The 14,807-nt window shown below is 35.2% G+C and overlaps 1 protein-coding gene across 1 annotated transcript in view; it reads right to left on the minus strand.

Moving 5' to 3' along the window:
- The window catches only part of LOC113049659 (tyrosine-protein kinase JAK2-like), a 37,339-nt gene that overhangs the window by 11,395 nt on the left and 11,137 nt on the right, over nt 1-14,807 (minus strand). Inside the window, exons 2-7 of the mRNA XM_026212193.1 lie at nt 10,430-10,673; nt 8,732-8,855; nt 8,499-8,616; nt 2,035-2,180; nt 716-1,010; nt 142-261 (exon numbers count right to left, since the gene is read on the minus strand). Of these exons, the coding sequence (XP_026067978.1) occupies nt 142-261; nt 716-1,010; nt 2,035-2,180; nt 8,499-8,616; nt 8,732-8,855; nt 10,430-10,631 (1,005 nt within the window). The 5' untranslated portion in view covers nt 10,632-10,673. The remainder of the gene's footprint in view (nt 1-141; nt 262-715; nt 1,011-2,034; nt 2,181-8,498; nt 8,617-8,731; nt 8,856-10,429; nt 10,674-14,807) is intronic.

The following is a 14,807-nucleotide window of genomic DNA, read 5'->3' on the forward strand; positions in this document are numbered from 1 at the left end:
GATCTTTAAATATTCTCACCTATAAGAGCAGGAAGTCATCCAGAAATTCAAAGGTAGTGTGAGCCCCTTTAACATAGTGTAACAAGCAAAAGATATCTTATTGAACAATGCAGCAGGGTTTCTCTTCTACAATAGACTTACTAGAGTTTTTCCATCCTGTCTGTTGACGGAAACTATGCGGTTTATGTTGGTACCCTCTTTGCTGGCTTGTCTGATACTGATATCGACAACTTCCCCAAAATCACAATACGTCTGCAGGTCCTTGTGAGAAAGTACAATAGTGTTATGAAATTTCACTTGCAGAAAAAGTAACCACCCTTTATATTTTGGCACGAGTACAGAAATATTAATAAACACAACAAGATTGGTATTTCCTTCTGGATATGCTACAGCATTCAAGGCTGCAAATTCATTCTTTCAAAGTTCCAGGTAGGTTTAGATTAGGTTTCATGACATGTAGCATGTGTCTTGCTTTCCGCCCATAGTACATAAGACGCAGTGCAAAGGTTTTTGATTTTTTTTAAATTTATTCTAATCTTAAGCAAAATAAAGACTTGATTATAAAACATTTACTCATATCACTAAAATATATTTGTGACCATATGAACTTCAATCACACCAGTTTAAAACTTGTTTTGTGCATCAGCACAGCCAAAGGGTAAATTTTATTTTCAAGTACACGTGAATTTTGGTTTAAACATTTAAAATCGGTTACCTCAGACTGTGTCTCTTTGTGTCGTTCTCTGCACCACTGGATGCCATTGTCTGCGGAGACGATGATAGTGACCTGATCGCCCGAGTGCTCTTTGACCTGGAAGTGTTCAGTGTAGAAGCCAGAGTCCAGAGACTCCAGGCTGATCAGGTATTTGAGCTTTAGGTCGCGTGCGGACGCTCTGCACTGGCTGAGCTGCTGCACGACTTTCCGAAAGCGATAGCGGATACGCTTTCTTGTGATGAAATGGTAGTCTTGGATTTGCTCCCTCATGTCTTTAGGGAGGAAGAACTTGTAACTGTGAACAAAGCAGATAATAAGAGTTTGTATCAAATAGATCTTTTTTTAAGGAGGTCTAGTATGGATGGAGGTTTGTACCATTTGTGTTTTTATATTTATATTTCTGTTTTTACCTTGGTCGGACATGAGATCAATGTTTAACCATGTTTTTACCATGACACCATTACCAACTCTAAAGGCTTAAACGAGACAGTGTGCAAACAAACATGAAAATACCAATGAGGGAGAGGAAGGGAGCATGAGAATGATAAAGACCATGATAAAGAAATTAGTTTTTTTTTTCTTTTTGTATTTTTGGCTTTATTATGATAGGACAGATCAGCACTGACAGGAAGTGAAGTGGGGAAAGGTCCTCGAGTCAGGATTTGAGCTCGGGATATCCGTGGTGCAAAACCGACAAGGCTACTGGCACAGACCAATGGAGGTATTCTTTGAAATAACATGACAATTTTACATTAAATAATAACATGAATATGGTAACTAATTATACTATTGTATTCAGTACAAATCACAAGTTTAGACCCAAGTGACCGAATGTTTCTCAAGATATTAAAGGGAACGTTCACCCAAAAGTGAAAATTCTGTCATTGCTTACTTACCCTGAAGTTGTTCCAGACCTGTAGAAATGTATTTCTTTTTTTGAACACACACACACAAAAAAACATTTTGAAGAATGTTGGTAACAGTTGTTGTTAGCCATTGACTTGCATAGTATAAAAATATTATGGAAGTCAGTGGCTTCTGTCAAATATTGGTGGTAAATATATCTTGTTTTTGTGCTCAACTGAAAAAAAGAAACTGACTGAATTTTTAGGTGAACTATCCCTTTAATAACCATTTAATCTAAAGTATTAGACTAAAATGCTGAATATTATGAATTATTTAGGGTGTGTCTATAATGGATTAGGAATTAGAAATGTTTGGGAAAAAAGGCAAATGGGTCCATAGCTTTTCACAGCCTCACAGCATATAAATGGCATTAACAAGCCTAAATATTAAGAGGGTCATCACATTGCTAGTACCTAATATTATTATAGATGTCCAGTGGGGAGCACTGCTTCTCCTTAGCAATCCTCATCATGTCCAGCACAGCCAAGCCAAGGCACTCCTCCTGAACCTCATGCGCAATGGATAACTTCACCCAGCCATTTACAAAGTCGCTCCTCCACTGCATAAAACAAAGGAAAAACCCACATCTGTGTGACTATCTTATCTAACATTTTAAAAGTTTTTACTGTCAATTTTGATCAATTTGTTCAAAGTGTCCTTGCTGAAATGTTTTTATAAATAAAAACATTAAAAATGATTTAATTAACTATTAGTCTGTAAATATACAGACTAATAAACAGAACATGTCCACTGTCAATTTACCGGGCTGTCTATAGGCTGAATGTTGACTACTTGTATTTGGCCAATCTGGCACATTTTCTGTAACCAATTCTCAAAATGCTAATTACCAGCCAATTAATTGGCCTGGCAGGTATAATGGTCTAGACTGCGCATTGTTAAGCATTGCACTAGAAGCATTGTTAAGTTTATGTTAAAACACTTACTCGCTATGGCTTATGGGTTACACACCAAAATATACCATTTATTAAACATGTTATGTCAAACGAGCATCAGTAAACAAACACATTACTGTTTTTATTGTAAACTACCAACTACAAAACTCATTTGCATTAATAGGAGTGTTCCATAGAAAACCACATCAGAACCACAAACATACACTGAAAGCATCAACCACAAAAAGGGCAGCCGCAGACTGACTGACAAGTGTACACAAGATGACACTGCTAAGCTGCTGCCTCAACAACCTGTTTAAAAATGACTCCTGACTGTGTCTGACTTGCACATTTACAGGACATAAACCCATGTAATCCAACGGGGTTAGATAGAGTTCACCTCCAAACACAATCACAGCTTGATTTTAAACCACCATAAGCCTGCTCTCTCCCTAGATGGCCTCAACATGACCGTCATCTGACTTCCACTGAGACATGGCTTCCCCTAGGAGTTTTTTGGTCACTAAATAAAACGGGCCAAAATGATGGTAACCTAAATTTAGGCAGGGCTGCACAATTAATAGAAATTAAATTGCAAATTCAATTTCACCTGCTCTCAGGTGGAGCAGCATTTACTACACAGAGCCGTAGTTCTCTGACAAGCTACGCAAAATTGCGTTCATAATCACAGACGATATAATCGTAGGATTATGAAATCAACAAAATTGTTCACGATAATGACAGCTGTTTGCGTATCTTCTCAGTGAACTACGGCTCTGTGCAGGTGATGGAGATTTATTACTAATCACAAAACCGGCTTTAAAATATAATAATATTTGGGATTTTTTTTTTTATCATTATTATTGGTCAACACTGGATTGTTAAATTGTGCAGCCCATTTCTTCAACTTTTGCATTTCCATTAGCTTGCTAATGCTCACTTATAGCCAGTGGTTAAATTGGCTTTTGTAGGGAGGGGGAGCCCTTATTTAGGTGGTCATTAGTGCTGCAATGACGCGTCACACTGTTTACATCTCGCATAATGGCGGCTTCTGCTCCTGGGAATGGAGAAAGTTGCATTCTATTACAAAAACAGAGACCACGGTTATCAAAAGTATGGGAAAACTTTTAACAGAGGCCAAATAAAATGGTCCTTTGTTCCCTTTGCAAAAACAAATATGGTGTACCACGACAGCACACCTGTGATGCACGAGCACCTCCGAGGAAAACATACTGGCGCTTTCTGTTGTTACGGTTTAACTGGTTATCTGGTGACCAACATCCTGGTTCAGAAGCTTCGAACAAGTGTTAAAAGACGGTGCGTCACGAGACAACAGTCACAAACCACCGAGCTATCGATCTACACCGAATCAGCTCCAGATCTCTGGATTCAGGACGTGCCGCCGCTTCATCAAGGAAATGTGATTGTGTTAACTTGTGACCTGCGTTTACCCATTATAAAAAATAAACCATAGCAGAACCCTGAATACATTTTAAGGTTTGTGATGCTAAAGAACATTTCATTACATCTCAGACAACTGTAAATTTATGGCTACTGTGGTTTAATTATAAATGCAATCATTAACTTATATTTACCATAGTAAAATAATTTTCTTTGCCTCTTTATTTTTGTATACTGTAAAAACTTCAACTACATTGAAGTATTTTTTGAAAAAAAAAAAAAAATGAATAAAGGTTGAAATATTATATTAGAAGTTGTACTTATATTTTTTGTAAAGTTATGCAAAGGATTCATTAGCTAATCAAAAAAAGAACATTAGATTAATAATTTATTTTAAGAAAAATAATTGTTAGACTAGTCGACAGAAAAAATAATTGTTAGTTGCAGCTCTAGTGGTCATCATTAAAAATCGCGCCATAAAATGACTTAATGTGTTTGAATAAAATGACTTAATGAGGGCTGATGCTGGGCTACTGCTACTGACACTGCCATTGCTGAGAGCTGGGTTGCTGGTTGTGCTTTTCTTTAGGGCTTTTCTACTAAATGTACCTATAGTTACAAACATCAAAATTACTTACACTGCACAGGCATACATCTTCAATCTCTATCATTCTTTTGATATGATAAACAATTGCAGCATTAATTTAACGCCCCCCTTGACATTTTAGTAACTAAGCAGAATTGTATAACCGTATTTTCCGGACTATAAGTCACACTTTTTTTCATAGTTTGGCTGGTCCTGCGACTTAGGTGCGACTTATTTATCAAAATTAATTTGACATGAACCGAGAGAAATGAACCAACAGAAATGAACCAATAGAAAACATTATCGTCTACAGCCGCCACAGGGCGCTCTATGCTGCTCAGTGATCCTGTAGTCTACAGTAAGCAGCATAGAGCGCCCTCTCGCATCTGTAGACGGTTATGTTTTCTCTTGGTTCTTGGTTCTAAATAAATGCAATTTATAGTCCAGTGCGACTTATAGTCCGAAAAATGCTTATTCCTCATCATGACGCATTTTCAAAAACTTGATGTAAATAATATAAATATAACAAATAAATGTAAATGTAACAAATGTAACAAACAATGCTGTTCTTTCAATTTATCTCCCAAAAAATATTAATAATAATAATAATAACAATAAATGTTTTTTTGTAGAGAATCAGATTGTTAAAAGGATTTCTGAAGGATTGTGTGACTGGAGTAATGATGCAAAAAATTCAGTTTTGAAAGACAGCTTTGATTGTTCCTAATAAACTGTTTATCTGCACTTGCAAGTGGATATAAAATTATGTTGTGGGATATTTAAATATATTCTAAATAAACTACAAACAAAATTATATACATTTATTTTGTCCTCACATTCTTTCTTGTAACTCTTCCCTCTCAGACACACAGCTGTCTGAAAGGCTCATTATGCAGGCCTTTGTCTTCTCAGGCGTAAATCACAATGATATTCATGATAGTTGACGCCTACTTGCATATGACTTTTACAAACAAAAAGTCTTAAAAATTTAAATCAATATAGTTTTCTGTGAGTAAACAAGATTTTCACATAATTTAGAAAGAAAAATTCTAGGCTACAAGTTCCAGTTCTCAAAAGTCCCAGGAACCATTGTTCTGTATGTGTTTTATGGCCTTATTCAAGTGATTTAACATTTTTTGTTTTTCACTAACAACGCATAACATTTTATTTTCTCAAAAACACAATCATGTACATACATGCTGCTCACATATTATTATAGCCCAACTTGTGCTGATTACAGTATTATTAGACTTTAGCCATTTATAGGTTTATAAGCTACTGAAAAAAGCACAAATGTCAGGGCATGACAAAACTTCCCCAGGCTCCAAAAATACCCTTAGACGTCAGAGGGTTAAAAGTAATTTGCTTATTGTATTATACATATAAAATTATTTAAGATTGTAGTGTTTTATTTTGACTTGTATTTAGACACAGCAGACAATAATATTAATATCCAGCATTGTGCTTCATTGTGGCAGCAATTTTATTGCTTTCTTACTTTTTTTTTTTTAAATCTTTTTTTTATTTATTTTTATTTAACTAGCGATCTATATATACACCTACATGTGGAGGGAATAACATATAATTCCAGTGTTAGTATAAAAAAAAAAAAAAAAAAAACTAGGGATTCTATGATACCACTTTTTCCAGGACTTGGCTGATAGAATACTTTTATTTTTGGTACTTGCTGATACCAATATTGGTATTTTCATTGTATCTGTACATTTTTTTAATATTGGGTACCGAAAACCAAAGAATATTAGTTGGTTAACTTAATTTATCAAATAGATATATCCTTCAGTTATTTTCAAACTTAATTATGCCTATTAAAATGTATTCTACAACTTTTAGTTACTTTCATTGTTAATTTTTTGCTCTATGGTACATCATCGTTAATTTAACAGCATTAGAGCTGCTCCATCGCAGCGGCTCAGTACTGTAATCATGTGTTTTGCTTTAATAATGCAGGGAACCACTCATTATAAATCTTTCAGAAATATAAGTAGCTTTTTTTTAACCGAAATGACTGCGATTTATATTCCAAAGCAACTTATAAATCATGAAACAACCAGAACATGTGCAATGCATACATGTATTTGTATTGGTGCAGAATAAGAGGAACAAGTATAATAGGTATTTACACTGGCTGATGAAAGTTTCACTTTCACCATAAAGTTGTGTAAGGTTGAAAAATGTTGTTTATAATGAATGCCTTTATAAATTTAGTTTAATATCTATGATTTAGTTTTAATTCAAATGATGCATGTGCTAAGTGAGCAAACATCAAAGATCACGCAACAGAAGTGCGCTCTCCCTCTCTCTACCATTAAGTAACATAACTTTTGCATTGTTTTACTTTTTTCTTTGACATATCCGACCAAACTACAAACTTTCTAGTGATGATTGGGAGAAGGGGATTTTAACTCGACAAGCTCGTGCATGTGTGCTGCTATGTGCTCAATACACTCTGCATGCTTTGCTTATCAGCTTGCGCACATCAGCTATACAGGCATTAATACAGGATGTTTATCATCATATTAACTGCATACACATACTTCTTAGACATCCTTAATCTCTAACTCCATTCTGCTATCTGTTACTCTGTTACTGGTGTTTCTTTGTCTGAATATGGGAATTATTAAATGCTGTGTGGTATTGGGGCATTTTAACGAGTATGAACACAGGAGCTCAGTATCGGACCCTATACCAATACCAGTATTGTTGCATCCCTATTAATAACATTATTAATTACATTGGGATAAATTCCATACATTTCATATAAAAAAATTGTTCTGACAATTACTGAAAATAATAGTCAGCAAATAAATCCACAACTAAAACATTTTAACCCAACCCCCATGGAATGTCTGCATTCAAGAGCACAATCACAATAAAAACAGACGATTGTGCTCTAGTAAAATAAAGCAAACAAAAAGAATGTGCATTGTTATCCTTTCCATGAACTTGTTTATGGAGTGCCATCACACTTCTGTTTTAAATCCGTTATCTTAATTAGTCCGATACGATTTGCATATTATTAGTATTATTATTTTTTAAACAAATTATTTTTATTTTAGGCCTATTACTTACATAGGCTATACATTTTCTTTAAAGCATCCCATTTTGTCCCAGGACTTGAAAACCTGTGCTCTAGGCTAGTTAGGTCCATGCATAAACTTGTGAACAATGCTCTTTCGTGGCGTCACCTTTTAGTGACATCATTGAATGCACTGGGAAAATGGATTGTCAGTGTCCGTCACCGCTTGTTTTAATTGCTGTTTTGAATCCAGCAATTATTTATTTACAAATTATAAGCTCTGATTATGACAACTGTGGTATAAAAGCTTTGTTTATTAGAGGAATAAGAAGGAAAATGTTACATTGTGACCATGCTTTTGGATGCCATTTGCGCCCATATATCCTTTATGCGGCTTTATTCCGTTTTGCCAGTTGTTTTCATTTTAATGTACTTTTAAAATTTTAATTACATTAAAAGCTTAAATTGCTCATTATGAATGAATGATAATGCATTTATATACCCTCATCGTCACTCACAGCAGTTCGCAAGTGTTAAAAATCAAAATAGGTCAATCGATTGCATCTCTTATTAACAATTTATCAATTAATGGTTGACCTCTCTCTCTCTCTCTCTCTCTCTCTCTCTCTCTCTCTCTATATATATATATATACACACACACACACATTTGTTTAGTAAATAGGGGCCTTTATCCATGCAGATATACAAGTTATCTACATTTACACACTCTAAAATCTGAAACCAAGACAAAGATAAACTAGGCCAAACTGCAATTTTATGATATATATTTATATAGATGGGCTCAATTACACAAGATATGCTCAGATTTCAGGCCAAGTGATATGTTATTGTAAAACATTATTGCTATGGTGATTTAGTATCCAATGACAGCACAAACATAACTTAATTCACAATAAATGGTAACTTTTTTATTACAAAGCTGATGTGAGGAAGCCTCACCTGAGCAAAGAGGTAAGACATAACACAGTCATCCAGGACAGGACTCTCAGACCCTTTAGTCACTCCATAGCGGTACGCTCGGGATGCCCCACAACTGTACCAGCCGGGAAAATAGTACCTGAAGGAAAATATCACAGTCACCAAATCGTGGGCTGAAAGAAATGAGATGTAGAAGCCAAAAGCCATAAAATAATCCAGTTTAATCAAGTGAAAGATGGAGTGGAGTCTGTTACCTAATTCTGAATAACAAACTCTCAGTGGCTGTTTCATCTACATGGAGAACATGATTGGGTGATAACCAGACACTTTCATCTTCTTTGTATAGCCCAAACAGGCTGCAGTAGACTGGAGAAACTCCTGTGAGAAACACAATAGCATAAAGAACAGGTTTAAGGAGAGAAGATAGATACCCAGTGTAAAATTAGAAAAGCCTACATGTGAAAAATAGGGATGGGAAATGATGGCCAGCTAACTGAGCAGCAGTGCTACAGCCAAATTGTCGATTTGTTATTTTCATTTGTAATAATATTTTACAATATTATTTTTTACTTTTATACTATTTTTTTAAATGCATCCATAAGAAACTTAATTGAAAAGCATAAAAAAAAACACGTCTCCAAACTTTTCCACAATACACACATATTTCAAAATTCTTATTGGTAAAATTAATTATTACTTAATAATTACTGGTAATTAATAATTTAGTATAATTAATACCTGATATTTTCATCATAAAAAAAATTATAAAAATTTTGGATCAAATTAAATATATATATTAAGTACTTGACCCTAACTTGACCCTAAACCATACGGGGTAACACTTTAACCTGAACTAAGCAAGAACAATCCTTTTACAGCATTTATTAATTTTAGTTACTGTTAATTTCAACATTTCCTAATGCATTATTCAAATCAAAAGTTGTGCTTGTTAACATTAGTTAATGCACTGTGAATCAGCATGAACTAACAATAACTGTATTTTAAACAAAATTCAATTAACAAAGATTAATAAATACAGTAATAAAAGTATTGTTCATTCATGTTAATTAATAGATTAAATAACATTAACTAATGGAACCTTATTCTAAAGTGTTACAGAAAAAGGGTGCAAAGCATTTATGTCTGAATTAGGGATGCAACAGCACCATTTTTTTCAAAACCGATCCGATCTACCAAAGTATCTGCCAAAATGGATCCAATCCAATTATTGATTAAAAAAAAATTAAAAAATAATCAATTTTGCGTGTAAAAAAAAAAAAAAAAAAAAGATTTTTGAATTTCTATACTTCTTTCTGTTGACTTGATTATCACTCTTTTGTGTGTTAAACACAATCTACCACATAAAGACAACTTCATTTAAATGATAAATAACAAATGTACAAACAAAAATATATAATCACAATCTATGACAAAAATACTATTATAAACTAGGCTAGTGGATAATTCAGCAGCAAAAGATACTCTAGAAAAATCATGGGTGCACAAATATAATTTGATAAAATCTAGTGAAATATTTCATTTACAAATAAAAGTGGAAAATCACTTTAACACGTGTCCTCCTAAACCAGGGAAGCATGAAAACTTTTCTATTTCTGTTCACACTGAAGGCAAAAATGTTGTGACACGCAATCATTTTAGTTTGATATACAGCTATGAGGATCACAATTTTTGATCAAATGAAATTTCACAGTGAAAGAGCCTATCCAGTTCAACAAAACAAATACAGATCCCAAGCAACTGATAAAATGTCATGCTGTGAGATGTTAGTCACAGACTCATGTGTCATTTGAACAAAAACCCCATGGAAGGGATATATCACATAGCATCTGGAAAGATCACAGTGTTTACTGTGTTGAACGTCTAATTGACATCAACTTCATGAACTCGAAATACATTTATCACTTCTTTTCTTTATGATGTGCATGACTGACCACACTCCTTGGCAGCATTGATGATGAGCTGCTCGGTGACATATTCTCCTGGTGGGTAGCAGAGAGGGGTGCAGTTAGTGTCACTCTGGCTGCTGAGGTAGAGTTGGATCCTTAGAACGGTGGGTTGCTTTGGGAAAAGCTCCTCATAGTGGACATCACCGTTCTGGTAAAGCGGCTCAGAGACAGCCGTCTCCATGTCCATCACAGAGAGACAAGCGATGACAGGCAAAAGAGCAACATTCACCTGGTGGTGGACAAGTGGAAAAGAGAACACAGTCAGATTACCTGCAGATGACTGGATGGCTACTAACAAATCAGAACATATTTGCTGGATATATTTTGTTGAGAAAAAAACAATACAGGGAAATCATTAAGCTACAAATGCAAATTTCACTTCAAACTTCACATTCAAAGTCTTATAAAGAAGCGATTCATTTTAGCACATCTACCAACAAATTTTAAAGCCTTGAAATTACAAAAAAAACAACACAAAATTAGGCAATAATTGGGGGAAAAAAGTGGAATTATTGCCAATGATCATTTATAATTTAAGAAATGAGAAATAAGTAAGGATCTGTACATGACCAGGTGGCCATTCTCAATGGACATGTTCTCACATATTTAATTTTTTTGTTTGTTTTCCAGATGTTTCCGTATTCGCTATATTTGAATGCCAAATTTGAATGCCAAATTATTATTTATTATGTACTTCACTCGCATTAAGGTAAGGGGTTAAACAGTTTAAAAAGTCATTTAATTTAAATAATTTTTCAAACTATTTAAAAAAGCTTGCTGCATGGTTAAAATCCGCTACATTTATAAAAAAAAATAGTTTTTTAAAGAAAAAAAAACATAGGCTTACCTATTAATAAGTCACATTTTTATTTCATAGGCCTAATGCCAACTCAAAATGTTTACAAACATTACAATAAACGCTGTAAACATGGTCATGCTATTTAAGTTCCCCTCAACAAATACTTTCAATTAACAGTAGGGCTGTCAACGAATATTCTAAATTTGAATATGTATTCGAATAGTAAAAAAAAAACAAATTTAGAAGGTGAAAAATAATATTCGAATAAAAAAACAAATGTGGAAAAAAAGGCTGCGGTAGTAGATGCGTGGTTGTCTGCTTTGCGAGTGGGCACGCTAGCGCACCTGAGGGTTCAGGGACAGGTCACAGCCTCACAGAAGTCGCACAGCATCACTGCTGAAAGTTGATGCGTCTTCATGGAAGATGCCAGCAAGTGCAGAACCCAACTCGACCGCAGCAGAGAAAATAAGGTAAAATTGTTGACCTGCGAGATAAAGTTGTATGCAAGCCATTTAAGATACAGTTAGCATACCATTCGACCACTAGCAACATGAGGTCACATCTCAAAAATGTGCACCCAAATGAGCATGGCATAATGTGTGGAACTTCGGCTAAACAGTCAATGCTTGACACTTAACGTTACTTTGAATCGCCCGCCACAAGCTCTTTGTCTGCAACACGACAGGAGGCCATAATGGATTAATTAATTTAGTTCATTTGTAAGGACATAAGACCGATCAGTATCGCGGATGGGGCAGGCTTCGGGGAGTTCTGTCAAGCAATGGAAGCGAGGTTTGATTATTTCTCGTTTTATGTCAACGAAAAGTTCCATGTTTACCACAGCACAGCTCGCTCGGAGCATTCAATGTCAGTTCCATATGTTGTAAAACTTCAATTAATATTAATAATATTTGTTTTAATCACTGAATGAAGCCTGCTATATTTGGGACAACTGTCGCGACCTTAAATTGCTTGCACAAAAATTTGTTTGTTCATTTAAACCATTATGCGCAGAGAACATGAGGGTGAGAGAGTATGAGGTCTGCAGTCTTGGCCATTAGTTGATTTCCTTGTTTTTGTGTAGGTAATACGTTCTAATATATGTTTAAACTTAAATAGACTATCTATACAAGTAGTTATGTTTCTTTGTATTATTTTGGCCTGTTATTGACGTAATGCGCGTCATTTACAACATGCGCAACCAGATGTTCGAATAGTTCGAATATTCGTGTATTTTTTAGAGGGAATATTCGAACGTCTTTTTTGAGCAATTTTGACAGCCCTAATTAACAGCAGCCTATTTAAAAAAAGAACACCATAAGGCCATCCTTAAAAATATTCTTGTTTGTCGTAACCCGACCGACTTGCAGATTATAAATTTGCGTAAAAGATTTTTTTTCTCTTCAAACAACTAATACAAAAGCAATAAAATACTATTAATTATATTTAAGTAAGTATTGTGAATATATAAATTGCCTAGGCCTACATACAAATGAAGGCTATCTTCTTTAATTAAAAAAAAAAAACCTGTGACGTCATCTATGTTTACACTAACATAGATTTTGTAGTTTGACGGATGTCACACTATGGCTTGTGCATTCGCTTAGTCTCATACTCTCTGTCAGAGTCAACGGTTCGCGCTTGGTGATGGCCGCGGCTGCAGTAAACAAAGTGTTCCCGGTCTCTGTTCAAAGTCTTACGGGTTCTGGCACCATAATACATCTGAAAAAATTCATTAAAACAGCTCTACACCGCTTTAACCTGGCACGAAGTTCTGGAAATCTGTGCCCGGATCTTTTCCCTTCCCTTCTCACGTCTAGTCTAAAACAGTGACCGTGTCAACTGTCATTTGCACGAATCAAGCATGAATCAACCAACACAAGTTTCGAAAACAAAAAAAGGAAATGGATTTTAACGACCTTCACTCGGAGCGCGTCCAGGTTTTTTATTTAAGTAAATTTATAAAAGTCAATTATTTTTTTGTTCACGTAACTTCACACCAATAAATCATCAAAAATATTGGTCTTTACCAATATATTGAATCTTTACATTCCTCCTGCCTGTTGTCCGTGGATTCAACTAGAGCTGAAACAACGAATCGATTTAATCGATTAAAATCGATTATTAAAATAGTTGTCAACTAATTTAGTAATCGATTCGTCGCTAAATAAATTTTATTTGCCATAAGCGGCTCATTTCGTGATATTTCAAATCTGCGGTGACCAAAGTGTGGCAGTAATGAGCCACCGGAGGTTTTACTCAGCCAGTACAGCAGGTGAAGTAGCGAATAGCCAATAGCTGGCCTCGTTTTATGTCACGTGCTTCCCGAACAGCGTCTCTGCAGCATTCAGCGGGAAGTGGGAGTACTTTACTTTGAGCCTTTAAAATGAAGAGTAACCTGTAAACTCTGCATTACTGAACTGTTTAAGGGGCCGTTCACATATCGTGTCTTTTGCGTGCTCAAGTTCGTTATTTCCTATGTAGGCGCGCAGTATGCACGCTCATAATGGAAGCGACGCGGTCGCGACACGCACGCGGTGCGATGCGCCCGTTTTTCCAGGCGCGTCCACACCGCATCCATTTATCCTTTGCTGAAATTTCCGGTTCTTCATGGAGAGTGCAAGTCATGGAGAGAGCACGTCATGGTTGCTTAGCAAAGGCAGACGCCTCAGGGGCGCTTCTGCCCGAGCGCTTTGGAAAGAAGGAGAAAGCGGCGCGACTAGCGTTTTCCAAGCGTTTTTAGGTGCGATATGTGAATGGCCCCTAAGAATTTTATTTGTGCAGATTCTCCAGTACAAGGTTGTTTGCAAATGTTTAGTCGTAAAAGCTGATAACATTGCTTTTTAACAGTTAACATTTAAAGCTTTACAAACATGTTATGTGATCAGTTTGTCGTTTACCAGTTCATAATTCAGACTTGCAGCCTAATTATGACTGAATGAGAGAGGTAAATGTTTGAGTAGATTTAAAATGCACTTCTTTTCTAAGTATTCACTGCTCTTTTTCACACAGCAGGTTTTTTGTGTGTGTCCCAATTTTTTTTTTCTGGACAACCTTCTGATGGATTTTACTTTAAATTGTGAGTTCCATTCAGGTTTCATGCCATTGGCACTTTTTTTCGAAGGATTGTTTACAATTTCACAGCATAAGCTATAAAGCTTTTTCCCAGTAAATAATAAAATACAATGCACTGCAATTTTATTCTGTTTTATCCTTATACTTCGTGAAAATATGTTCTCAAAGATTCCTTAAGCTTTTTTTGGGATGTTAAACTACTTTAGGAGCTCTAAGGACTGCCATGGTGAAAACAATATTTGAAATCTCCTTGTGAATTTTGCTAGAGTATGGATCAGTGTTTTGATTGCAGAAGAGTTCGACAAAGGATTACTAACATAATAAAACAACTCCAGGTATATTTTTGATGAGGATATGACAATGCAAAATGGTTAAAATCTCTTAAAAATCTATGCTGAATGATAAAGACCCTTTATTAATAATTTACTTGGGGAAAAAATGGAAAAAACTAAAATATAAGTACATAAACCGATTAATCGATTAATCGTA

This window comes from Carassius auratus, chromosome 30 (assembly GCF_003368295.1).
Source record: "Carassius auratus strain Wakin chromosome 30, ASM336829v1, whole genome shotgun sequence".
Taxonomy (NCBI): domain Eukaryota; kingdom Metazoa; phylum Chordata; class Actinopteri; order Cypriniformes; family Cyprinidae; genus Carassius; species Carassius auratus.